At 35.6% G+C, this 26,302-nt stretch overlaps 4 protein-coding genes, 1 long non-coding RNA gene and 1 other non-coding gene across 8 annotated transcripts; 3 read left to right on the top strand and 3 right to left on the bottom strand.

Moving 5' to 3' along the window:
- Positions 1 to 2,548: 2,548 nt before the first annotated feature.
- On the bottom strand, positions 2,549 to 5,344 carry LOC104711613 (zinc finger protein GAI-ASSOCIATED FACTOR 1). 2 transcript variants are annotated; one of them, XM_010428309.3, is made up of 5 exons: positions 4,475 to 5,251; positions 3,985 to 4,381; positions 3,691 to 3,893; positions 3,201 to 3,314; positions 2,549 to 3,116 (listed from the first exon to the last, which is right to left on the bottom strand). In XM_010428309.3, the coding sequence occupies exons 1-5, from the start codon at positions 4,602 to 4,604 to the stop codon at positions 2,683 to 2,685; spliced, it is 1,278 nt and encodes a 425-aa protein (XP_010426611.1). In that variant the 5' UTR covers positions 4,605 to 5,251; the 3' UTR covers positions 2,549 to 2,682. The 2 variants fall into 2 exon arrangements, with proteins under 2 accessions (XP_010426611.1, XP_010426610.1); XM_010428308.3 differs by having other exon boundaries at positions 2,549 to 3,314; positions 4,475 to 5,344.
- A 4,907-nt stretch (positions 5,345 to 10,251) lies between these two features.
- LOC147938865 (acidic leucine-rich nuclear phosphoprotein 32-related protein-like) lies at positions 10,252 to 13,617 on the top strand. Its single transcript, XM_087467360.1, has 2 exons — positions 10,252 to 11,784; positions 12,270 to 13,617. Exons 1-2 carry the CDS (start codon positions 10,660 to 10,662, stop codon positions 12,546 to 12,548), a joined length of 1,404 nt encoding a protein of 467 aa, XP_087323486.1. The 5' UTR covers positions 10,252 to 10,659; the 3' UTR covers positions 12,549 to 13,617.
- LOC104711611 (uncharacterized) lies at positions 13,091 to 13,617 on the top strand. Its single transcript, XM_010428306.2, has one exon. The coding sequence runs from the start codon at positions 13,091 to 13,093 to the stop codon at positions 13,568 to 13,570; it is 480 nt and encodes a 159-aa protein (XP_010426608.1). The 3' UTR covers positions 13,571 to 13,617.
- Positions 13,618 to 16,440: 2,823 nt separating this feature from the next.
- LOC147938864 (U1 small nuclear ribonucleoprotein 70 kDa-like) lies at positions 16,441 to 19,777 on the top strand. Of its 2 annotated transcripts, none has more exons than XM_087466340.1 (9): positions 16,441 to 16,644; positions 16,950 to 17,064; positions 17,160 to 17,239; positions 17,328 to 17,403; positions 17,491 to 17,555; positions 17,674 to 17,736; positions 18,635 to 18,716; positions 18,817 to 19,030; positions 19,111 to 19,777. In XM_087466340.1, exons 1-9 carry the CDS (start codon positions 16,546 to 16,548, stop codon positions 19,610 to 19,612), a joined length of 1,296 nt encoding a protein of 431 aa, XP_087322466.1. In that variant the 5' UTR covers positions 16,441 to 16,545; the 3' UTR covers positions 19,613 to 19,777. The 2 variants fall into 2 exon arrangements, with proteins under 2 accessions (XP_087322466.1, XP_087322467.1); XM_087466341.1 differs by having other exon boundaries at positions 16,451 to 16,644; positions 17,674 to 18,522.
- A 1,680-nt stretch (positions 19,778 to 21,457) lies between these two features.
- LOC147938863 (uncharacterized) lies at positions 21,458 to 22,311 on the bottom strand. The gene is made up of 2 exons (XR_015565359.1): positions 22,236 to 22,311; positions 21,458 to 21,957 (listed from the first exon to the last, which is right to left on the bottom strand). It is a non-coding gene; the product is annotated as an uncharacterized LOC147938863 (long non-coding RNA).
- Positions 22,312 to 22,652: 341 nt separating this feature from the next.
- TRNAE-UUC (transfer RNA glutamic acid (anticodon UUC)) lies at positions 22,653 to 22,724 on the bottom strand. Its single transcript has one exon. It is a non-coding gene; the product is annotated as a tRNA-Glu (tRNA).
- Positions 22,725 to 26,302: the final 3,578 nt, after the last annotated feature.

Here is a 26,302-nt window from a genome sequence, read left to right as displayed (position 1 = left end):
CTTTAAAATCATTAGCTTTCCTTGGGGATCCTTTGGTAAGATTCCTTTTCTGTGTTTTCGCGCCTGGGAGGCTTATGGTTTTTCTAGCAGTTTGTTTACGGACAGGGGGAGTCCTCTGCCTCGTTTACTCGCTCCTACTTGACTTAGGTTTACAACAGGTAAGGCCTCAGTGGTTTTTGTTCTTAGGGTGGCAGCTTCCATTGTTAACTGATGAATATCCTCTACAGGGGCTTTATTGGTTAGATTTGCAGCTAATATTGAGTCTGCAGTGATTTCCATAAGATTTTCAGAGTCACTTTGGAGGACTCTCATCCATCTTGCCGCACTCTCCGTAGGATCAGGGCAAGACATGTACTGAATAGTAACTTCCCTGAGGTCATTCATTACATGTTCTCTCGATTGCAGGGAGGAGAGTTCTTGTTCAGCAAGTGGAGGAGGAGGAGAGTTTGTTTGGTGTTCCACTAGAGGTGGAGGAGTTGCAGGATCCGGGTTTACAGTTTCTCGTTCTAGTGGTGGTCTCCTTGCACGGGAAGACACTGAGGTCTCTCTTGGTTCTTCCCTTGATGATACTGACTTTTCTCGCCATTGCAGGTTTTGGGCTGGTGGAGAAGGTAGTTGATATCCAGAATAGTGTCGACCAGAGGCTGAGGATCGGGTTGGTGATCTTCTAGCAGGAGATCTTGCAATGCGTCATTTTGGAGATGGACTCTTTTGGTGGGAGATGATCGAGAGATTGAACTGGTCCGAGCCCTACCACTCATATCCTCAAAATTTCTCTTCCTTGAGGTTGAGGAAAGGTGGGGTTGGTAGCTTCTAGAGCTTGGTAGAGGTTTGTTTCTTGGTGGTAAGAAATTGTCTTGGGGGGTATAATAATTTCTCGTAGTTGGTTTATGAGGCTCTATTCTTTAACCCCGGGCAGTGTGACCTTTCATGAGTAAGGCGGAGGTAGTGAGAACAATGATTTTTAAGGTTTTTGTATTCGAGCCAGACTATAGCCTCACTACCATCCTGAAACTCAACTACATTTTCCTTTCTTATAGGTTCCAGGCCATTCAGGAGAACTTTGAGTTGGATCGTGGAGGAGGTGATTTCCCATTCAAGAAACTCTCCAAGGACTTCACCTATGGATTGGAGCATCTCGAGCTTCCAATAGTGTTTAGGTAAGCCTTGAACCGCTATCCGAAAGGGTATTTGCGATGGAAGGAAGGGGATATAATGGGTTCCCATCGTTGAACAATGACCATCCATTGATCGAAATGATACGCTCTGTTTACCAGGACTCGAAGGAGATCCTCTTCTGTGTCAAACTTGAACTGGAAGCAGCCGTGTCCCAGGTCAGAGCCCGTTGCCTTACCAGTTAAGTTCCAACGGTTGAGCAGATAGGGAAACAGGGCCCAGATTCGTTGGATGGAAGTGTTGGTGAGTCACCCTATTAGAGTGAGGGAGTTCTCTTGTATCAGATCCGAGGTATCTATCTCAGGAGCTTTGACTCTTTTGCTAGTAGGGGGGAGAACTCTTCAGTCTTTTCCTTCCCTTTTTGGTGGTAAGGGATTCGGTTTGACATAATGGATTGTTGTGGGGAGGAAGAGGTTTAAATAGGTTTGGGGTGAGAGGGAGAGGAGGGGATTAGCAGTAGCAGATGGGACTCGAGTAAATGAGAGGATACTTCTAAGCACAGGGGCAGTAAATGTAGTTGATCTATCATGAGCTTCTTGATCTCGCTTCAGGATCGAGGTTTGGGGAGAGAAACTGCACTGAAGGGAAGCAATAACAACGGTTTAATCAAGCAAATTAGGTTTAATCGTCGTCCAGAAGAGTATCAGATCTGGGTTTAGGTTTGAAATTTGAAAAAGCTCTATTCGAAGGTTGAATTATCCAGCGGGTAAAGAGAATGATCGGTTTCTATTGGAGGGGAAAAGTGGTTGAGATCCGGATAAAAGCCTTCATCGTTTTACCTTGGGAATCGAGCCTGAGAGAGAAAATCGCACAGGACTTAATATACTTTTCAGAAGTACTATTATGTTTGGAATTTTTAGGCCTACACTGAAATCAATGAGCTTATATAAATTATTAAATCGGTTTGTATTAAGAGATTTAAACGGGCTATTAGTGTTGTCTTATCGTGGTAATAACATGTCACTATATCATATTATCATATATAATGGACCTACCTACGATACGATTGGCACAGCAAAATATCTTTTCTCGAATCTATCTCTTTTTTTTCTTCTTGGTCTATCGAATATCTAATCAAATCAATAGTCAAAAACCGAAAGTTAAAAGAAAAAATCATTTCAATTATTCGACCGAAATCTAACAAAAAAAAGCAAATGGGAGACCTTTCAACTGTTCAAGACTTGGAAAGAAGAGTTTCTATAAAAAGAAGTAATTCTCATCTCTCTCTACCAATTCCGATTAAGGTAACCAAAGCAACACAATTCCATTTATTGCATTTTTCACGTCATTTATTAGATTAGACTATTAGAGTCAATCATCATCACTCGTCAACATTTGCATTTAAGAACAAGAAATCAGATGGATTAGAGTGTGATTAACTGATTGCAATATATATTAAATATCGAAACCCTTTCTTCAAAGGGAAGTTTCAACTCACTCACACTTCAACTATTGAACAAGAACATCTAAAACCCCCCAATATCTCAAACATATTGATTACTCTACTTATGATTTTCTTCTATTAATGTCTTTCCCTGAAGAAAACTCTCCTGATCCAAATGTCGTCGCCATATCAATGCCGCTGCTTCCTCCAACTAGAGCGGATAGTCCGTTGCTTGGACCATTTCCATTACCAACCGCTCTACCTAATCCGAGAAAGTCTAATGTCGTTTGTTTCGGACCAAACACAGATGAATTCCCCATCATGAGCTCTTTCAAACCCGAGCTGCTTTCGCCACCGCAAGGCAGTCCTAATCCTAGTCCATGAGGAACTATTGCGTCCATAGAAGATGAGCTTGATGAAACTATCCCTAATCCACGAAGCAATGAACCACCTGAAGACGCTGCTCCCATTTGAGCTGCTTTTTGAAGTAAAGCGGTTGCTGACATCGCGGGCTGAGCTTGGAACCGGTTTAACCCGAGAAACGATGATCCATGACCTGTTGAGAGACCCAAAGATATAGGTTCGATGGACGAAGATGGCGCAAATAGACTCTTTGAAGAAGAAGATGTTGTATATATACTTGGAGAAGCCGTGGAAGATTCAAATAAGCCAGCGAAAACACCGTTGCGTGTAACATTTAAACCGGTCGGTTTTGGAACTTCTTGAACGATCTCCGGAGGGGTTTTTGGAGACTCTGTACATCATAAGAGTCATAATAAGTCATTAGCATAAAGTTTGATACTTTTCAATTCCAAAAAAAAAAAAAAATGACAAAACAATCATATCTTTGAATTCTTTATCATAAAGAACCAATATAATCAGCCATTGAACAACTACTAAACTTACCAAACGAATTATGTTCTTAATCAGGTAACAGATAAAATAATACATCACTACGGACAAGAGAACAACACCTAACTAAACTCCAAGATCACACCGACCGTATTAACACAGATTACTACTTTAGTAACTTTACCATCTTCATTTTAAGCTAAAAACAAAGAAATGTAGCGACAAATAAATAACCAAATCTTTTTCCTAATCTAGAAATCTTACAAGAGAGTGTTTACCTGATTGCTTAATAGTTAAAGTCGATGAAGATTTGATTTTAGCAGACTCAGTATCCACCGGAGCAGGATTTGGGTCGGGTATCGGTTTTTTCCGGGTCGAAATGTCTGGACTCTGTTTCTTGCTCTGACTATGAGTATTACTTCTCGCACTCTCTTCAGCCAAAGCATCACAAAAAGCTCTATGCGTTATAAAACTATCCCTCCTAACAACACAAAAACCACTTGACAACATTAGATTGAGTTATGGGTTTTTTTTTTTTTTTTTTAATAATACACGTTTGATGAATACTTTACCTAGAAAAGAGAGTACCACAATCACATTTATACTCTTTAGTACCACAAATCTTGGAGTGAGCTTTCCAATCAGACTGAACAGCATACTTCTTGGAACATTTATCACATTTCCACTTCTTCTCACCGTGTTTCCGACAAAAGTGTTTCTTGATTCCAGTTAGATCTCCTAAAGCACGTGAAGGTTCGTGATGGACACAGCTAACTTCAGGACAAACGTAGACTTTTTTCCTCACTTCTTTACTAGACTTCTGTCTAAGCTTCCACGGTAAATTGTGACCACGACGGTGAAGCTGTAGGTTCTGGTCTCTTTGAAACCCTTTGTTACAGATTTCGCAAACGAATCTGTTCGTAGCTAGTAGAGTTTTTGGTGATAAAGCTATAACTTCTGACTCTGGATCTAAAAATATAAAAATAAAAAATAACAAAAATTGTAAGTTGTTGTAATAATAAAAAGTTTGGATTTATTTAGAGTATAGAATAATAATAGTACCAGGCATGCCGGGGAGGTTACGTTTCTTCTTCCCGGTGGAGTTAACAAGTGGGTTTTGGTTTCCGGTAGATGAGATTGAAACACTTGCTTCACCGGAGACTGTAGAGGAGTTATCTAAATCTACCGGCATCTTTTTTTTTTTTGTTATATCAAAAAAAAGAAGAAAAAAATCTCACTTTTGTTGTTTCTTAACTGATTGATTGATTCTTGAATAAATAAATAAAAGTTTTAGAATGAAAAAAAAAATGAAATAAATGAAGAAAATTTTCGTCAACCAAGTTTCAACCTTTACGGGGCTTTTAATTATTTTTACTCTTTTTCTTTCTAAAATTCTCCTCCGTTGTTCTTCAGCTACCAGTCAATCTGCTTTTCGTAAAAAAAACTAAAATCTTCTTTTTTTTTGCTACCTACTTTTTCTGATAACGAACGGATTAAAAATTTAAAGAAACAACAAAAAAAAACTTTACATTTAAAAAAAAAAAAATAGAAAAAAACTTTCTTTTTACATCAACACTTGTGGATACTTATCTAATGGTTGAGGAGAGTTCACCGGAGAGAGTTACGCCGTCGATCTGGTTTTTTACGAAAGAGACAGTGTTGAAAATAAGGCGGCTTGTGTGAGATTTTTGGTGTTGAAAGAAAGAAAGAAAGAAAGAAAGAAAAGGTTTGGTTCTTCCGAGACAAAGGAGCCTTTTCTTCTTCTTTCTTTCCTCTTTTTTTTTTTTTCTCTTCTTATTTCATGTTTGATATTTTTATTAAAAACAAAAATCGGAACCTAGAAAAAAAATCAAAATAAAAAATTGAGCCATCTAAAAGAAATATTTTGTCGATCATTGTGGGGTTGGAGTGTTTTCAAGTATCTATCTATCTGATTTTGGACTCCCATGCATTTTTTTATAATATAAAGAAAAAAATATCAATCTCATTGTCTTTCTCTTTCTCTTAATTATATTAATCTTACTCATTTGAATTTAAAAATGGATAAGAAAAACTTATAAAAGTTAGTAGATAAAGTAGTTTTATGTCAATGATTCTTTATTAGATCCCTAAGATGTGCTCTGGTGAAATACAAGATCTGTTATTCAATAATCATGTCACATTCACATATAATCAATTTACCCAAGTTACTAACATTACCGTTGAGTTTACTGTGCAAATTCAAATTTAGGAGAGTTGTGTATGAAAAATGAAAAGAATAAAAACTAAAATGATGAAATAAGTTGTGTAAGTAAAAAAAAAAAAAAGAGAAGGTAAAAAATATTAATTATCGTTTTTTGTCCTTAAGCGAAGACAGTGGAGGATTTACCGTCACGTTGTCGGACCAAACATCTCCGTTTAAAGAAAAAAAGAAAAATGTAATTTTCCATAATTGTCGATAAAACAAGAAAAGAGAAGATAAACAATTTCGGAAATTTTGAAATTACGGTTCATTTTGTCGTCTATCATTGTTATCAAAATAAAATAAAAAAGAACTCAGTGTTCTGATTATTATGCTATTACACATTTAATGCAATTCATCGCGTTATTTGTTGACTTTGACCTTTTTTATAACATGGCTTTGAGTTTTCTGATATAGGGCGTCCGTCGTAAGACAGTGTGAGCCTGTGAGGTGCTAAGATGTAGCCATGTGTATGTATGTATCTTGTTACTAGGCTCGTTAGATAAAAAACTCCAACCAAATAACACCCTTTTGTCCTTTTTTACAATTATTATCATCATCTTAATTGTCATCAAACTATATGTTTACAAGATTAGATTGATTATATACAGTGTTCAAGAAAGCGCTAGGCGTTAACTAGGCGGTGATGCAACGCCTAGCGCCTAGAACGCCTAATCGGAATTTAGACGGTTTTAGGCGGTTTAGGCGTTTACATTATAAACTATTATATATCTGATATTATATACAAAATATATATAAAAATAATAAAAATATTAAATCAAAAACAAAAAATAAATAAAAACATTATTTTAATACATTTTAAATAACATATTAAACATTTATAATTATGTTTATAGAAGTAAACTTTAAATATTTTAAATTTGTGCAATTAAAATTTTAAAATACACTAAAATGACGATACTACAATTTTAGGCGGTCAAAGCGGTCGTCTAGGCGGTGCTATAGCGCCTAGCGCCTAGACGGGGCGGAGGCGGACGCCTAGAACGCTTTTTCGAACAGTGATTATATACAAAAGCAAATATGTTTCACCTTACATCCGAAGAGAATTAGTATACTTATATATAAACAACATTATTTAAGGGATGACAGGGTCCCTCGAGAATCCAGAACACTATTTAGCCAGCTTAGAAATTCCATTTCCTACAAAGATAAAGTTTCACCACGATGACAACTATCTCTAGCAAAATAATAATTGTTCGCGCGTACATATTACAATAGATGCAATACATATTTAAAACGATAATCCAAATACTGTAATTATAATTAGGTTAAATAAACCAAAGATTTGCTAAGTTTGCATGCATGGATATCATTGGGCCAAAATCTTGATATCCCGAGCTAGGCCCATTCGAATTTTTTTTTTTATATAACAAATCTGTCTCATGCAACAAATTTAGACGTTCTTAATGGTAGATCATGGAAAAAGTCCATAAAAACATATACTAAACACAACAACGATTAAAAAAAAAATGGTTTAGAGATAGTATTGGAAATCCTCAAAGCAGAGAAGAAACATGACGCTGAGACAGCAGAACAATCTGAAGTGGATGAAGGTTCAAAGGTTTTTAAATAGACCGATGTTGTAGGATTGGACTTCGGACTTCGGAGGTTCAACTCGGTCACTCCTCACTCCGTTCACATGCCTGTCGAAGATTGCTCCAATTTGTGTATGGATCTTGTGATTTTAGCATCTTAACGTTAGCGTAGGTATGGATCTTGTTTTTAAGTATCCTCACAGAAGGTTAAGTAGCTAGTGTTGCATGGATCTTGTGTAGTTGTGTTTTAGGCTTTTAGCCTCATCAAATGTTAAAGTACGCAGTGTATTGATAACACTAGCTTATCTTTTCATTGTAAGTAGTGTATTTAATTTCTTTGCATTTCATCATAACTTCACACTTGGAAGACTGGGAAAAGCTGAACGTACGCCCTAAATATGTTGCAGAATGCCATTACGAACATCTTATATTATAATTTAGTTAGTGATTTGGACGATTTGAGAATGAGACACATGGAATTCTTATTGCCATGGAAAGAAACGCCCACAATCAATTATTTTTGACACATTAATCAACCATCTTCTCCTTATTATTTCAATGTGGTCTACTATATACGCGCGTTTTCGTCATAGACTTAGGATAACCATGATCAAACTCTTTGAACTTTTTATACAAATCTTTGGTCGAAATAAACATATTCATTTTGTCTGATAATTACACCGAAGCAATAGAGCAAACGTGGCTACTAAATAATGTTAAGCAAAAACGTTACTAATATTAATTCTTTTAGTGGATCATTCAGCCTAATGAGAGACACCTTATTTAATTAGATCGTCAAAACTGATTTGTCCGGTTTTGTAAGGTAATCATCAAAACTGATATATCCACCGACTAAAATTAAATATAAGCTCTGTAGTCTGTATGTTAGTTTGAACTGATTTGAACATAAATACATGTTAAAATACGATTCATATTAATTAACGACAAAAGAATCCATGATGAAGACATATCGCTTCATCATGAACTGGACACGAGCCGATCGGTACGAGAATCTTATAGTTTGTCTATTTCCAACCCGGGGAATACGACGACTACAGTTTAAAGAAGAAAACCTAACGCAAAATCAATGATGCATGATAACTTTGTTGACATTGTATAAATAATGCATATGGTGGAGAGATGTATTAGTAGTAGTAAATTTGTTATCTATTATCTAGAAGCGACAAATCACGATAGACGGGTGACATGAAGACGGGCCAAGGAGGTTGATTTTTCAATGTTTTTGGGATTTTTGTGGGTGGTTGGTTAATTTACTTTCTTTCCCAAACCGATTTGAAAACCGGAATTATGACAGTTGTTAATCTTCTTCTTTTGGATTACAGGATTTAATTATTCCACACTCTTTGGAAAATTTTAAATTATAGTATTTTGTAACGTTATGTAGTTTATTGTTGACAAAAAAAACGGCTATATTGTGTCTTGAAAAAAAAATAAAAAAAATTTATACATATATGCCAAAGAGAGTTTAAATCTAAACTACAAGCTAAACTATTATACCTACTCTTGTCATTTATCAATGCCAAGTTTCCAACTCAACTCATGTGGAAAAACGACTTTTTCATACCCCGACAATAGCCCTGTGTTGAATTCATACATTTGACTATTGATCTGGCCTAAACATACATTATGTTTATGGATATTTGAATTCCGTACCCCAACTTCGAAATCAATACCCCAAATATAATTGTTGTGCCATAACATACAAAAACGTGTTTATCGACTAACTCTGTTAAGCTTCCGTTTAACCGTTCTGACGTGGATTCCACGTGTGCGCAGCGATCCAAACGACGTCGTTTTGGCTAAACAGAGAAACTAAAATTTCGACCAAAACGACGTCGTTTTGGTCAATTTCTCTCACAAAATCTCTCTTCCTCTATCCCGAAACTCTCTCACAGCAGAGAAACCCTAGAATTTGGGCGTTTTCAATTTCGAGTCGATCTGAAAGAGCTGCCTAAACACCTATTTTGGGCTGCCTAAACTACTTCAGATCGACTCAAAAATTAAAAATGCCCAAATTCTAGGGTTCCTACTTGCGAGAGAGAGTTTTGGGAGAGAGGAAGAGAGATTTTGTGAGAGAAATAAAAAACGACGTCTTTTTGGTCAAAATTTTAGTTTCTCTGTTTAGCCAAAACGACGTCGTTTGGATCGTTGCGCACACGGAAGCTTAACAAGCTTAACAGAGTTAGTCGATAAACACGTTTTTGTATGTTATGGCACAACAATTATACTTGGGGTATTGATTTTGATGTTGGGGTACGGAATTCAAATATTCATAAACATAATGTATGTTTAGGCCAGATCAATAGTCAAATGTATGAATTCAACACAGGGCTATTGTCGGAGTATGAAAAAGCCGTTTTTCCCAACTCATGTAGAAGATTTCAAATGTTGTTGACTCTTTCTTGGTACTTTCTTGTTTCTTTTTGATTATATATGTTTTTTCCTTTATATTCCAATAGACAAATGTAGATGTATCCATCCATAAGTTACAATGATTCTCTATATTCTACACACACACAAAAAAAAAAAACTATATGAGCTAAAATTTCCCTAGAAGAGAGCTTTAAATCACATATTGACTCGGAAAGGTTACACAAAAAAAAAAAAGTGCCTAATCTTGTAACAAAAACATATGTGGAACTAATCTAACCAAGTTAACAAAAAAAGTGTTTTAACTTGTAAACTAATATTAACTAAACTAAAACACACAAAAATTGGGATGAAGAATTATAGCATGTTTTTAAATATCTAATATAACTACAAAGATCGCACTAGTAGATTTGAAAATTTCATCTTTGATTGAAAAAAATATATGATAATGGCGATTTTGGTAAATATGTCAAAGAAAAGGGTCCACTATTAGTTGCACAAAACAGAGACGTGTCGAACTTGTCCAGATCCTTTTTTATTTCTTCTACAAAAACCAAAAAAACCAAAACTATTTCAATCTACACCTTACGTTTCGCCACGTCATCGATCCTTAACATATAGATCCAACGGTTGTTTAAATAACACTCGCACAAACAAATCTTCAAAAACCCACCCACCCGTCCTCAACTTTTATACCCGAACCGAACCGACCCGACCCGGATTTCTCAATCAATTAAAGAAGAGAAGAGCAAAAAACAAGGTTAGCTTTTCGTCTTCCTCACGAGGTTTTAGTGGCGACTGGGGTGGTGTGTGACCGTACAAAATTAGGGTTTCGGTTTCAAAAAGAGGGGCTTTTTCTGCTTTAATCAATCTCTTACCCATCATCTAGATTTCTCGGTTTCCTCTGTTTTTTACCTTTTTCGCTGTGTTGTGAAATCTTCTTCTCCGCCAGTTTTTGTAGCTGTTCTCTGTTTGAGTGTGTGTGAGAGAGAGAGAGATACAGAGAGGTGAATACGCTTTATATAACGGTGTGTTGTGAGCTTATCAAAGGTGGGTTTGTGTTCTTTTTTCGTTGTTTGATGGATGAGATTTGGGAAAGAGCTGTTGAAGCGGCTCTAGATGGTCAAACGGATAGGTTAGCTACACGAACGCTAACACTCGACGGTGCTGTGAAATGCGTTCAAGGACGTTTACCACCGCCTAGTCTTCTCGAGAAGTTTCAGAATCTTGAGCATCTCTCTGTTGCTAACATCGGCGTTTCTTCGCTTGAGCAGTTCCCTCGGCTTGGTAACTTACAGAAGCTGATCTTATCTGATAACCGGATCACTGTTGGTTTGGAGTTTCTCGTTGAAGCTGGTCTTGATTCGTTGCGTGATTTGGATTTATCCAATAACCGGATCCAGTTCGTTGAGGATCTAGCTCCTTTGGCTGAGTTGAAGCTTGTCTCTCTTGATCTGTATGAGTGTCCTGTCACTAGGGTTAAGGATTATCGATCTAGGGTTTTTGGGTTGATTAAAACTTTGAAGTATTTGGATAAGACTGATGCTGAAGGGAATGAGAGGCCTGAGTCTGATGATGAGGATGATGAGGAAGATGAGGAGGATGAAGAGGAAGAGGAGGAAGGTGATGAGGAGGATCCTGGGAGTGGTGAGGTTGATGGAGATGAGAGAACAGAGGCTCCTTGGATGAGTAATGGGCATAGTGATAGGCTTGATGGGGTTGTGGATGTTGATGAGGATGAAGAGAGTGATGCGGAGGATGATGAGTCTGAGCAGGCTGCTGGAGTTAACGGGACGAGTTATCGGGCTAATGGATTTCGTCTTCAAGCTGTAGATGGGGATGGGGAGGAAGTAGGGGAAGATGATGGGGATGATAGTGAGTCTGGGGAGGAGATTGATGAGGAGGAAGTAGGGGAAGATAATGATGTGGTTGAGGTGCATGAGATTGAAGATAGTGATAATGAGGAAGATGGGGTTGATGATGAAGAAGATGACGAAGAGGATGAGGAGGAAGAGGAAGTTGATAATGATGATCGTGGTCTTGGTGGGTCAGGAAGTACAGGGAGGTTGATGAACGCAGGAGAGATTGATGGGCATGAGCAAGGGGATGACGATGAAGACGGTGATGGCGAGACTGGGGAAGATGACCAAGGGGTTGAGGATGATGTGGAGTTTGGGGATGAAGATGATGATGCTGAAGAGGAGGTGAGATACTTGGTAGTCACAAATGTTATGCAGTTTGATATATGAATGCATATGCATTGTTTGGGTTTCACTAACTTTTTCCTTGGGTTTTTTCACTGGTTCCTAGTTGCTGAAGATAGGTTCTTGTGATAGACTTGCTACTTATTTTGGAAAAAAGTTTATGTACTGTCGTGCTGCTGTTTATAGATAGATTGTTAGTGGACATTTAAGATGTGACTTTAGGGATCAATCTATAGTTCCTGCTGGTTAAGACCATCTGCGTTTGTTTGCTGCATAAAGTATCAGGTTAGATTTACAGTGAACCATGTCGTGTTAGCATAAAGTGCCAGGTTTAGGTTTACAGTTAAACATGTTGTGTTATGTGAATCAAATCAAAGCCAGAGTTGACCTTTTTATTGCTAGAATGTTTCGAAGCGTAAAGTCTTGATTTGTCAAATTGTTGCTTTTGCGTTAAGAGCTAACTTAGATTTTTGATGGATTGATAGGATGAGGAATCAGGTGAAGGGTACCTTGTTCAGCCAGTGTCTCAAGTAGAAGAACATGATGCTGTGGGTAGCGACATCGAGCCCATCAATGAGGACAACGATCCGGATGAAGAAGAAGAAGTCGAAAATGACCTGCTAATCCCTGACCAGTCCTTGCCATCATCATCTCGCCCAAAGAGAAAACGAGATGATGATGATGATGGCGAGGATGATGACGATGATGATGATGATGATGATGACGATGATGATGATGATGGTGTTGATGATGAGGAAGGTTGACATGACACATATTACAGATCAGAATCTCTAGTTTGATGAGTTTTTAGATGGGAATGAAGCTCTGCTCCTTCTGGATTGGGGCGGCTATACCTGAATGTTCAAATGTCAGTTATGGTCAGGCTGGTGGATTTTCAAATGACGGTTACTCAGCTTGGATTTACCGCCCTTTTAGAAACCCCCACTTTATGGAGGGAAAGAAAAACACAAAAACAAACAAAAAAAAAGACCCAAAGGAAGAGTTTCGAGACCTTGTTCCTCTCTTAGAGGGTCTTGTAAGATGCTTATGTGGATAAATCTTTTGAGTTATATCGGTCTTTTGTTTTACATCCACTACACTTACACATGTCGTATCAGAATTGGTCAGGATGGTTTTGGCAGGATTGTACTAGTGTCTTTGTGATGCATTATGATCAAACGGTCGTGAAGGCTTCTGAAAAGCTTATGCAGAGAGTTTTGCTATTTTGTGTGGTAACGGTTGAGAGTTCAAAAGTCCAATCTTTCTTCTCTCCCTATCTCTACATTTTCTACCTCTCTCTCTTAAAATGCTTCTACTATCTCCAATCTCTGCCTCTCTTCCACCGTCGTTTCATCGGGGAAATTTGATCCGGCGATCAGTTAAGCCGTCAGGTAAGGTCATAATAGCCAAGGCCAAGGACAATACTGACACTGGTGGATTTCTAGAGACGGCAGCTATAGCCGGTGGCTTAGTGTCGACGCCGGTTATTGGATGGTCCCTCTACACTCTGAAGACCACGGGGTGTGGCTTGCCTCCAGGACCAGCTGGTTCAATCGGAGCATTGGAAGGTGTGAGCTACTTGGTGGTTGTTGGCATCGTTGGTTGGTCTCTGTACACCAAGACAAAAACCGGGTCGGGTCTGCCAAATGGGCCGTTTGGTTTGTTGGGTGCTGTGGAAGGCTTGTCGTATCTGTCGGTTCTAGCCATTCTTGTGGTGTTCGGTCTTCAGTTCTTGGGTAATGGGTCGGTTCCTGGTCCACTTCCTAGTGACCAGTGTTTTGGTTAGCCACGTGTAATTTCGTATAAATAAAGTGTCAATTAATATTTTTATCAGATCCGTTCAATATCCAGGCCGGTTTCTATAAGGCCTTGAATGGAGAAAGCATGTAATGCATAGCAGTTCAAGTGGTTCAAGCAGAATAAAAGTAGATCAATAATTTGGCAGTTCAAATGCAGATTAAGAGTAAACAGCATCAAAAAAGCTGTAGACCAGATCTGTACATATTTCTCCTGCATTTATCACAAAAAGACAAAAAAATATAAACTGCACATGGTAACTTAGTGATAGGAGAACTACACTAAAGGGTGATCTGCTATTTTTCTGTCTTTCCATTCAAAGCTTAAATGTAGATTAAAAATTTGGCTATTCAAGTGCAGATCAAGGGTGAACAGCATCAAAAAAGCTGTAGACCAGATCTGCATGTATTTCTCCTGTATTTACCACAAAAAGACAAAAAAAATTGAACTGCACACAGTTCATCTGCAATAATTTTTAAAAGTAAAAAATTCTTGAATGGTAACTTAGTGATAGGAGAACTACATGAAAGGGTGATCTGCTATTTTTCTGTTCTCCCATTCAAAGCCTAAGTCGTTGATCGAAACCAAGTGTAGACCAATTACTAATCGCAACATTTCACGTCAATCAAAACAAATCGTAGATTATGAAATACGTTCCTATAATATCCAACTCTTAGACTTAGTTCCAATAATCCACTCGAGAACGTTTATTCTAATAATCTGTATAAGCAAACTAGCAAAGTAATGAGATTGTATTCATACTGCACGTTCATTGTTTCAAACAATAAAGATAGTTATCTCACAGATTAATTAATTTCAAGTTATGGTAAAAGTAAAACCAAATTCAGGTAAACAATAGCATCTATTGTGAAAGATTTTGCAGAAATGATCAACTTTTCCATTTAGTAATTTTGATTCTGCAACAGCTATGCAATAACTATTTTTTTGTTCTCAACTTGGTTAATTGTTTTAAGTTTTAATTATATTCTCATGTTTATGTATTTTTTTTTTTTTTAATATGTTTTTTCTCTAATTTGAAAAACATTAGAAAGAGTAGTACGGAAGCAATGTCAAAAATGTGGTTCAAGAAAATGCATTAATTTTGCTTTAGAAATGCATATGTTTTGCTAATTTATTGCATATAAATGTACAACTTTTTTTTTTTGATGAAATTTAGTGTGAAATCATTTAACCACACATAAAATAATAGATGATGATTAGTTGTTAGCTAACAAAATACTATATATACAGCAATTAAATCAACACACATTTGACGACTTGAAATTTTAAAGACAGAGACTTTGACCTTGTGGTTCTCATCAAACATGATGTTAGAGCTCTTGATGTCACTGCTGTAAATCTTGATCTAAACGTTTGAATGCATCAGCGACGCCCATTGATAAAGAAGGTTATAGAGATCTCCATTGGGAACAAATTCATAGACCAACATAGGAACTTCAGTCTCAAGGTAACATCCGAGTACCTTGACAATGTTTTGTGGTTTAATTGGGACATGATACAAGTTCATTGATGAACTGTTCAAGGTTGTTTTCATCCACCATGTTTGACTTCTTAACCACAATTTTACCATCCATTGCATTTGAAAATCTTTGGCTTTGGTTAATTTTCTCGGTCAAATAGTTGGTATGAGCTCAAACTTTCAGATAAATTACATATTACTATCTAGTTTTCAGATTTGTTAACACAATTGAGATGTTATGGTTCTTCATCAAATTGTTCTCAATAAATATGAGGTATATAGGTTTAGTTCCATTATCTCCTTTTTATCCATTTGCCATTTTATTTTTACAAATATAGTAATATTTATTTTTAATTAAAACAAAAGTATAACACATTTAGTTATTTACATTAATCCATATTTGTAATTTCTCACTTTGCTACTAAATTGTAACTGAAATTACATAAATTGTGAATTGATTTTTTTCTCCATTCATTTTTATTTAAACACAATATAAATTGTAATTGTAAGTTTGTAAGTTTCATTTGATGTTAAAAAAAAAACATTGTAATTGTAACTCCATTCTCTTATCATGCTTTCTTCATATCTCAAATCCTAAATATTTTCTGTGCTTTGTTTATGCTCTGGCATGGTTGAAAAAATCAATTGAGATATCATTGTAAGAATTTGATTACAAATTTTGTTTAATATATATCTTACTTTTTTAAAATTTTATTCTTCTTTGTTTTTATGTACTTCTTTCTTCCTTCTTTCTCTACTTATATTTTTATATTTAAAATTATATATGCATAATAATTTTTTTTTTTTTGTCAACCATTGGGCCACAACTGGCCGGCCCATTAGCCAAATTCCTATATTCGCAGGAGCCGAGACTCGATCCCGGATGTGATGTTGACTTCTACAAATGGACTTACCTTCTGCCACTGCACTAAAGTCACTTCACATATGCATAATAAAATTTTGATGGCTATAAAAAAAAAAAAAAAATTATCAATGCATAATCAAAAAATATTAATTCTAACCATCACACAAAAAGGAAATCATGTTTGAGAATCCTTCTCTAATCTTTACTTTGGATGTTTGATGTAAATATAGAGATGAACTCACTAGAGTTAAACCTAGTAATACAACTTAAATTAAGTGGAGTATAGAAACTGAACTAAAAAATCAAAATATGAATGACAAAATACAAAAACAAAAAAGAAATTATAAAGAATTCTAAACCTTGTTTACATATCAAACAATATTAAGCAAAAAAACTCTCTCGTTCAGTAAGAGGGTTTAAACTTTAAACTTATATCAACACGGCATCGTTTTCGACATTTGGTGATCAAACAGATCTCAACCCGGTTTTCTAATAATCAAAACCCGGTTAAGGAATTATTTTTGGGTTTTGTTAATTTTGATTTGTCCCTGCAACAACAAATCCTCCATCCGCTTCCTCGTGCAAAAACCCTAGCAGAGCTCCGAGATCTCTTGTCGCCATGGGAGACTCCGGCGATCCTTTTATGCGTAACCCAAACGCCGCCGTTCAGGCGCGCCCTAAAACTCAGAACAGAGCCAGTGTTCTTCAGCTTAAGCTGGTTCGTCTCTTCTTACCTCAAATTCGCTGATTACTCTTATTAATCTTCTCCCTCTCTCTAGATTTTAGTATTCGTTGTCTATCTAATGGTTCTACTTCTTCAATTGAATACTCAACTTCGTTTGATGCTTCCTTCGGTTCTATATTTGATTCTTGAATTGAGATTTATGAATTCTAGGGTATATGATCTTGAGCTTATCTTTAGAGTTTGGAATCAATCTGATACTCTTAGTTGATGTAAGGCTTGATCGAGGAAGATTTATTGTAGCTTTAGTGTTGTTGATGTGTATCTTTTATGTATTGCAGATGGGTCAAAGCCACCCTACTGGCTTAACTAACAATCTATTGAGACTCTTTGAGCCACGGCCACCGTTGGAGTATAAGCCACCACCAGAGAAGAGAAAGTGCCCGCCTTATACTGGTCTGATCTTGTATATCTGATTATGTGTGTTTTTAAACTTTATATTATCACTAGTGTTAGATTTGATTTTGTCTTGTCTTGTGTGTTCATTTTAGGTATGGCTCAGTTTGTGAGTAAATTTGCTAATCCTGGGGATCCAGAGTACGCTCCACCTAAGCCAGAAGTTGAATTACCTGTATGATACACCTTTAACTGTTTTGATTGTGTGAGCTTTTACTGGATTTAGTTGCTTATAGTTGTGTGTTTTTTGTTTCACGGTACAGTCACAGAAAAGGGAGAGGATTCATAAATTACGACTGGAGAAAGGTGTTGAAAAGGCTGCTGAGGACTTGAAGAAATGTATTCCACTCTATATGTTATATTGTGTTCTTTTCTATGCCCTCTTAGGTTTGAGGATTCCAACTTAATTTGAATTTTTATATGCAGATGACCCCAATAATGATCCAAATGCTACTGGAGATCCATACAAGACATTGTTCGTTTCAAGACTTGTAAGTTGTGCTTCTTATTATTATTATTATTTTGTTTTTACTTTCTTTGGGTTAGAATGACTTTTGTTAGACAGTTGAGTTATGTTGTGCTCAACTTTGGTCTGTTATTGTCTTGCAGAACTACGAATCCTCTGAGAGTAAGATTAAAAGGGAGTTTGAATCTTATGGACCAATTAAACAGGTAGGTTATTCTGAGCATTCCCTTGCCGGTTCGGTAAGAATTTGTAAAATGGCTTCCCTCTCTCACGCTCTTTGCTCAATAGGTTAAAATTTCATGTACAAAGTTTTCCAAGGTTAATAATTTTCAGTCTCTTATAAGTTTGCATCATTTCTGCTATACCAAAACAGCCATTCTACTTTTAAACTGCTGTGCATACCTTCTTTGGACTGTGTAAAAGCCATCAAGTCTCTTAGAGCTTATATAGATGCATAAGTGCATCTCGTATAATGTCACAAACCTCCTCTCTCCAAGGCGTTTGCTTAAGACGTTCTTGTATAGTTTTGCATTTTTTCCTTGTCCCTTCAGAGAACAAATACATTATCATCTTACTATGATATAGAGGTTCTAGGCGCACGGTTTACCTAGTCGATTAGGTATTTCCAGAATCTGTTATGACCTCAACTCATCCTGATAAGCTAGTTATAATTATTTTCTGCCTATCTTCCAAAGCCATTCTGTTCAAAGAAAATGCTTCATCCTGCAAATGAGGCATTGTATAGAAAGCTCTTTATTATTAACTCTTTACAGTGTTAATAGTTGGAGTCGGGAGTATCATAAAACCTTCTCCCTTTTTTATAATAACATACTATGAAGGTGATATGGTTCACATTTAAATACATTTTTAGATATCTGAGTTTCAATACCCTGGTAAGGGGTGGTTTATTAGACCCTTGCTGCAATGCATCCATTTTTCTGCCAATTCTTGATGTGGGTGGTGACATTCTCGGATTTGGACACAACTTAAAGGTTGCCTGCCTTATAAGAGCTGCATGTTTGTTTTGATATGAAACATTTTGTCTGGAAACTTATTTATTCTCACATCTTTAGAAATGTTAAAGTCTTCTTCCAAACCTTGCAGGTTCATTTGGTAGCTGATCAGCTGACCAATAAACCCAAAGGATATGCTTTCATTGAGTACATGCACACCCGTGACATGAAAGGTCTGTTCGCATCTGTTTTCTTTCAACCCCTTTTTCTTGTCTCCCTGAGATGTTTGCTCTTTTTAACTGATTTGCATCGTGTTTTGTACTCTTCTGACAGCTGCATATAAACAAGCTGATGGACAAAAGATTGACGGTAGAAGAGTTTTGGTTGATGTCGAGAGAGGTAGAACCGTCCCAAACTGGCGTCCACGCAGGCTTGGTGGTGGACTTGGGACCTCAAGAGTTGGTGGTGGTGAAGAAGTTGTTGGGGAACAACAACCGCAAGGAAGAATCTCCCAGTCAGAGGAGCCATCAAAACCACGGGAGGAGCGGTAAAGATATTGTCATTCGTACTTAGTTCTTTTGCCTTGTGACTGTTATTGTGCTGATAATGTTGTGGCCTTGTCTCCAGTGAGAAATCTCGGGAAAAGGGAAAAGAAAGGGAACGAGAAAGGTCTCGTGAGCTGTCTCATGAACAACCTCGAGAGCGGTCTCGTGACAGACCGAGAGAGGATAAGCATCACAGAGACCGGGACCAAGGAGGCAGAGACAGCAAACGTGATCGTGACCGGACCCGTGATAGAGGAGACAGAGACCGCCGTGACCGTGACCGTGACAGGGGACGGGATCGTTCTTCAAGGGATCATGACCGAGAGCGCAGTAGAAAGAGGGACCGGGATTATGAAGGAGGTGAATATGAGCATGAAGGTGGTGGTCGATCCCGTGAAAGAGATGTGGAGTACGACCGAGAGAAACGTGGGGAGCCAAAAGAGACCCGTGGCTACTACGAAGACGATCAAGGGGAGACAGACCGATACAGCAATCGCTATGACAAAATGGAGGAAGATGACTACAGATATGAACGTGAGTACAAGCGGTCTGAGAGATCAGAGTCGCGTGAGTATGCTCGCTGATGATCCCCGCATGTTTAAAACTTTAAAACTTGAGAATCTCTTTTGTTTACCTATGAATCAATTCTGTTTGTTACCGTTGAACTTGGTTGCTAACTTTGTTATATGTTTACCGATAAACTATGTTTCCGGATGATAAAATTTGATTAGTAAAAAATGTTATAAACTGATTGCATACAGCCAAGCTCTTACAGACTACCACTGAGAGTGTGCTTGGTGGATTTTGTTATATTTGAGAGAGTATCTTAGATTGTTCTTGTTTGCAAACCACATATATAAATTGAGTAGTCTCCTAGATTGAGTAATGACATCTCTAATCTCTTCGCCTTTGGCGTTTACAGGGATTAGAAGTCTATGTAATCAGTGATGACTGAACAACTAAAGAAGAAAAGAAAAGATCACAAGTACGAACCAGCACTAAATTGATTTTCAAGTTTTAAAAAAAAAAGTCTTTCAAAAAAGCTCGGATGCCAATAATATAAATGACAATTGCTTTGTAGTCCATATATAAGAAAGTAAAAAAAAACTTAATTTTTGTTTATCTAGTCTCTCTCAAAAATCTGATATCAAGATCTACGTAATAGAGAAAAAAAATCAACTCAAATCGAAAAGGGATGATAACACAGCTCCAGCAATTGGAATCCAAATAACAATCAAAAAACTAGCTATAGTTAGATGCTTCAAAGACGTGATCTTATTATTGGATGCTGGTATTCTTCTGTCGTCGTATCATACGATCCACTTCTTGTATAAGCATCATGTGATGTGGTCCCTCTTGGCGATTTCCAAATCGCGCTTAAGCTCTGCAGGGTAACACCAACTCAAGAAGCCCCTGAATGGGTCGCGGAGATAGGTTTCTGCCAAGAAACAGATAAGAGTCCACGTAACCTTGCCTCCCACGCTCTCTTTAGGAATACACATGAGAAGTCTAACAGGGCCGCTCATATCATAATCCATCTTAGACAACCAAGCGTATGTCTCCGATTAGTTCGCCGGCATGTAGGGCGCAAACACACACTCTTTTTGCATTTACACGGACAAGATTCCATCTGGCTAATACAAACAATTGTTAGAAAGTAAAAAAAATAAATGCATCCAAGAAAAAAAAAATCATCTGAAATAATTCTATTTATTTTAAAATCTCATATATAAAAGTTTGATATTACATACGGGGACGAAAAGGAAATATTTATTAGCAATCCATCAATAAAGAAGCAAAAAAAAACCTAAACCTTGTAAATTCTAGAAATCCTAAATCTAATGAAACTATAAAAACACAACTAGAAAATATAGCGATAACTAATTAACCAGGTTACAGGAGACGTGTCTCAGTGTCTGTTCTCTATATGTATTACCACTATACTAGACAGAACTTTTGATAGGGAAAAGATGAAGAAAACAAAGCACACGAAAGAAGATGAATGTTAGTGAAGAATTGAAGATGGTGAGGTTGAGATAATATGAAAATTTATATAAATACACAAATATGGAAATCTTCTAAGCTCGTCGTACTGCAAAGCCTTTTTTTTTTTTTTTATGGATGTCCGACGTAGACGTAGTAGTATCATGAGTGAAAATTTCCTGATATGTTTACGGAAATTAGTACGAAACGGTTAAAAGATATCACTCGAATAATTCGGAGTCCAATTATATTCATCATTGGTATCTTTTGTCCGTTATTAAGCTCATATTTTATTTAGGAAACATGCACAGATAAAGCTTTAACAAAAATACAAAAGAGAAGAAATAATGAAATTTGCTTTGTACGTAGTACTAGTTCATATAAGAAAGTAAAAACGTTTGCTTAGTTATCTCGTCCCTCAAAACTCTGATCTCGAAATCAACGTATAAGAAAACAACTCAAATTGATATAAGGGTAACACAAGTTCAACAATTCAAATCCAAATGCAAATAAAATAACAATCAGAAGACTCTAAGCTAGTTATAGATGATGTCTCAAAGAGGTGATCTTATAATTAAACGCTGATGGTCTTCTCGTTGCGCCATGCAGTCATGGTTCAATTGTAAAATCATCATATAGTACCCTCTTTGCGATTTTCAATTCAACCTTAAGGTCATGAAGTTGACGCTGGAGGTGGAGAACCAAACCAGTGATGCCCATAACCGGGTCACGGAGACGGGCTTCTGCATCCAAACAAAGCGAATCAACGCATGTTTGCCTCAGGCTAGGCTCAATATCCATGAGATATCTAGCCAACTTGCTAATGTCAAACACCGTAGACAAGGTAGCGTACTTCTCCGGGTTGTTGGCTGGCAAGTAGGGGGCAAACACACACTCTTCTATGCATTTATGTCTCACATCTTTACACGCACAGAGTTCCATCTGGCTGATATATAGTGTACCCCCAAATTAGTTAATAAAAACAAAATCTGAAATAGTTTCTATTTGTATTAGATCCAGTAAGACTTCGTGTCAACATTAGAAGTGGATACAAAAATGTGGTCTGTATGTATATAGGAGAAGCAAATTATAACATTACGAATACGAAGAAGAAAAAATATCTATTAACCCTAAACCTTGAAACCCCTAGCTAGAAATTATAGAATTGCTTAAACTAAATAAACCAATTAAAAAATATGGTGTAACAATAAGTAATTAACTAACCAGTATAGAATGTGTCTGTATGCATATACGGAGAGGCGAAAAGATGAAGAAACTGTAAGAGGAAGAAGATGAGTACAACTGATCAAGAATATAACAATATATAAATACAAGTATGATTTTTTTTTTCCTCACCAGATTTTTAGAATTATTTATTATATTTCAAAAAATATATTTCAATTAAGATATTATAGTGATCACCGGATGGCAACGGATTTTATAGATTCTGTAACAATAATTAAATATCTTAATCAAGAAAAAAAATACTGTAGTTATCATTGTTTATATCTATTTTTTTTTTCGTAATTAATGGTATCTAACTATCTATAATCTTTCATTTTTGTTCGATTAGCTAATATATATGTATGTCCTGTAAATTCATTGTTGGTTTGTTAATTCTACTTTCTAAAAAACAAAAAGCTCCGATGCCGGGAATCGAACCCGGGTCTCCTGGGTGAAAGCCAGATATCCTAACCGCTGGACGACATCGGATTTTGTTTGAGTATTTCCATTCTTTTTATTTATACTAATTATCCTTTAAACTTTTGAAAGCTTGGCTTCAATTTGTTCATAAAGAAAGATTACTAAAATCCAAAGTCACTTGTTGATAAGAAAAGATTACTAGAATCCAAATTCAAAGCACCTCGTGCTGATGTATATCTATATTATTAGGAAAATACATTTTATTGATCTTATTATATGTAGTATACACAAACACAACACGTCTCTTGTTGCTCAAGTTGGGACACATGCTCTCAAGGGTCGTATTCGTGTAAGAAATTTTAAAATACATCACTAAATGTAAAGACCAACCCAAAATGATTAATTTAGATCTTTATATTTTGGTTTGGTTAATACATTACTCTTTTGCTTGACATTAATTTTATCTTTTCTTGATGTAGTTTTCATCATTCCTGTTTGTGTAATTAGCGTTTTAAATATATATTATTTTGTCAGCAATATCAGGCAACATTGAAACAAACAAAATTTGCTTAAAGATGAAAGGAAAATATGATGAATATTTGAATACTTTAGTGACCCATTAACATTCATGAGCAGTAACAATCGCAAACAAATCTCAGCCCAATTGGTTTTTTTATTTCTAGGAAATTAAATGCTTATATAAATATAACAATGACAAATAACAATAAAATATAAAATCGGTGGATAGAAACTAATTATGATAATAATATATAACAAGAATGAAATCTGGAAAGGGACCAGAGCCGAAAGTAAAAGGGGAATTTTGCTATAATGTTAACCCCATGCGAAACTTAAGAGGAGGGTCCAACAAGCAACAACAACTCAACACTCTTCTCTTCTCTTCTCTTCTTTCTCTCCTTTTCTTTTTATTTATTATCAATTATAAAATATATGATATTGTAAAGTCTTTTTTTACTACAGTCAAATACAAACCATGATTTAAAATTATTACTTTTCATAAACAATCTAGAATTTGTCTTACTAATGTTTGCCATTAACCACACACATACACTTAACTTTTGTTAGTTAAAACTTAAAAGTAGTTTTCTTTTTACTTAATAGCATTTGCTTCATGGGGCTTCTAATTAAAGTTTAGCCTCCTCTTCCATTTACTTAGGTTTTTCCTCTGCATGATTATGTTTCTTTTTCTGTTAATTACATAATTATGTTTTGTCTATAAAGAATGAGTTAATGGTTTCATGTCGGAGAAAAACATTCCAAAAAAATCTATATTCATATTTATGTGCAAAAACCTTGAATAAAAGTATGTATTATTCGCAAAATAAATTTTGCATTGTGATGTGTTTAGTTAGAAATCCATGGATAAAGTAATTTAAGTTAAATATTATTTTTAGAGACATTTAGCAGATATTATATACAAATAGTTCCTTTTAAAATAATATATAATAAAACTTTTGGATTACTTAAAAAAATGAGCCATATCATTTCAATTTAACTATTCATTGAGCATAATCATTTTAGCTAAGCCTTAAATGGAGAAAGTTAAAGACAAAAAGAATAGAAGGGAAATAGTCAAACATTGTGAGCAATGACTAGTTTCCAAAAAGTAGTGGGACGATATGATTCAAAGCATGAGAAATTTGTAATTACACAAACTTATATATCGAGCAAAGTAAAAACGATAGGGATAAAATAAAAATGAATAGAAGGGAAAGAGATTGATGTGTTGTTCGGTTGCGCTCGTGGGCAATGATTGAAATGCAATAATAACTTTTATAGGTGGCTGTGGGGGAACCCCCATGCACCCTTCTTCATATCTTCACCTAAATTTCTACTTATGTAATCAGATTTAAACTCGAACATTATCATATGTTTGTGTAAGTAATTATGAAGTAATTTCATCCTTAATAGGAGTGGTAATACATTGAACGATTTTTTTTTTTTGAACAACCAGATGCTTTCATTCATTCAAATCAAAGCAAATACAAAGGAAAGAGATGCAGAGATCTCAAAGTTTAAACTGAAATAAAGATTACAAAAATGGGTATTACCCAATGCCATAAAGAGATAGATAGATATCATCGAGATAGAATCCATGAGAGCTATGAATAACCTGTGATTTACTGATTTTCACTGTTTCTATTAATTTACCAATATATACCCGACAACGATTTCTGTTCAATATTTGTTTGTTTATAATTTTTGGTTTTGTATTTATAACTTACAAACATATATTTTGTATCATGCTTTTAATATAACAGCCAAGACATTATTTTACAATTATGCTATTCGATTTGTACAATACTATGCTATCTCGATTGTTTATATTCAATGTAAGACATTGGAATATTGTTTTTCCAATTACAGAAAGATGTGCATGCTGAGTATAACTCGATATTCTTGTTTAACATTAAAAAAAAAAAAAAAAAAAAAAAAATCGATATTCTTAACTCGTTCATCATGGACGAATTACACAATCTTTTAAAAAAGAGAAAGAAAAAGCAATTTTGTCTTGCTAGGTAAAGAAATGGTTTATAACATACATGATGCATGCGTGTGCTTTGCAGGAGAGAAAAGGGAAGAATCTGATATGACAGAGATTGTAAAAATAAAATGTTGCATTAATTTAAGGTATATTTGTCGGTCGTGAACTCGAGGGATGCAAAGAAAAGCGAATTGTGATTTGGAATCAATCTAATCTCTAGAGAAAAAGGACAAAAATTAAAATAAAGAAACGTACCTAACAAGTATATGTATGATTGAGATTTTGGTCACGTTGATTTGATAGAGTGATAGAGATAGTGATGATCCCATTCTCATTTTTTTCATTTGTTTGTAGTTGTAGCCATCTCTATCTCTCTCGATCCGACTATTAACTTTTAGTTTTAAGTCAATACAAGTCAACATTTGCTTAGTCATATCGAATTTATGGGTTGTCGACAAAATATAATTGATCCAAGATAATTTAGCTACGTGCACACTAGATCGCCGTCGCGGCATTATTTAAAATCAAGTCGGTCTAAGTTCTTCGTTGGTCATTTTATTTGTATTTTTCCGAGTTTAGAGAGATCATGACAAAAAATATAGGAATCATGTACTATCAAATTATGTACTAAGTGACAAAATAAACTTCAAAAAAACTATTGAACCATCTTTAATAACGCAGATTGTTCTAATTTAATTATGTAAAGTTTCTCAATTTTTTTCTTCCATATTATCCATAAAGCATGTAATGTAAAACTATTTGTGTGTGAAACCTGAGAATTTGTTGTCGATAATATTCGTGAAAGTCAGAATAATTTGTGATTTCCAAAACAGTGTTATTGAATTGAACTGCTTAACTAACGAATGCAAATATAAGATTATTAGTAGCTGGTAGCCGCATTATCTACTAAATCGAGTCGTTACATGAAAAAAGAAAAAAAACAATTCGGTCAAACCAACTTTGTCCTTTTTATTTGTCTTTTTTATGGAGTAGTTTATATAGGTCAAATTACTCACGTCAAACACTTTTGGTCTACAATTTGGTTACAAGTATGAGAAAACGCATTAAAAGTTCAAGTTTCAAGATGTTTATTGCTGTAACTTGTGAATTCAAATTTGTTAGTATAAATTTAAACTGAAGC

Source organism: Camelina sativa, chromosome 9 (genome assembly GCF_030686135.1).
Source record: "Camelina sativa cultivar CO46 ecotype springtype chromosome 9, ASM3068613v1".
Lineage (NCBI taxonomy): Eukaryota > Viridiplantae > Streptophyta > Magnoliopsida > Brassicales > Brassicaceae > Camelina > Camelina sativa.
Note: the sequence above shows the minus strand (reverse complement) of the source record. Positions and strands in the feature narration are given on the sequence as shown.

Bases quoted from the DNA above. Each gene is read 5' to 3' on its own strand.
- LOC104711613 (XM_010428308.3), bottom strand. From the start codon at position 4,604: ATGCCGGTAGATTTAGATAACTCCTCTACAGTCTCCGGTGAAGCAAGT. The intron at 3,894-3,984 runs GTAAAGTATTCA...TTGTGTTGTTAG, and splicing joins TGTGGTACTCTCTTTTCTAG to GAGGGATAGTTTTATAACGC. The intron at 3,315-3,690 runs GTAAACACTCTC...TATGATGTACAG, and splicing joins TTTAACTATTAAGCAATCAG to AGTCTCCAAAAACCCCTCCG.
- LOC147938865 (XM_087467360.1), top strand. From the start codon at position 10,660: ATGGATGAGATTTGGGAAAGAGCTGTTGAAGCGGCTCTAGATGGTCAA. The intron at 11,785-12,269 runs GTGAGATACTTG...ATGGATTGATAG, and splicing joins ATGATGATGCTGAAGAGGAG to GATGAGGAATCAGGTGAAGG.
- LOC104711611 (XM_010428306.2), top strand. From the start codon at position 13,091: ATGCTTCTACTATCTCCAATCTCTGCCTCTCTTCCACCGTCGTTTCAT.
- LOC147938864 (XM_087466340.1), top strand. From the start codon at position 16,546: ATGGGAGACTCCGGCGATCCTTTTATGCGTAACCCAAACGCCGCCGTT. The intron at 16,645-16,949 runs GTTCGTCTCTTC...TATGTATTGCAG, and splicing joins GTGTTCTTCAGCTTAAGCTG to ATGGGTCAAAGCCACCCTAC. The intron at 17,737-18,634 runs GTAGGTTATTCT...CAAACCTTGCAG, and splicing joins CTTATGGACCAATTAAACAG to GTTCATTTGGTAGCTGATCA.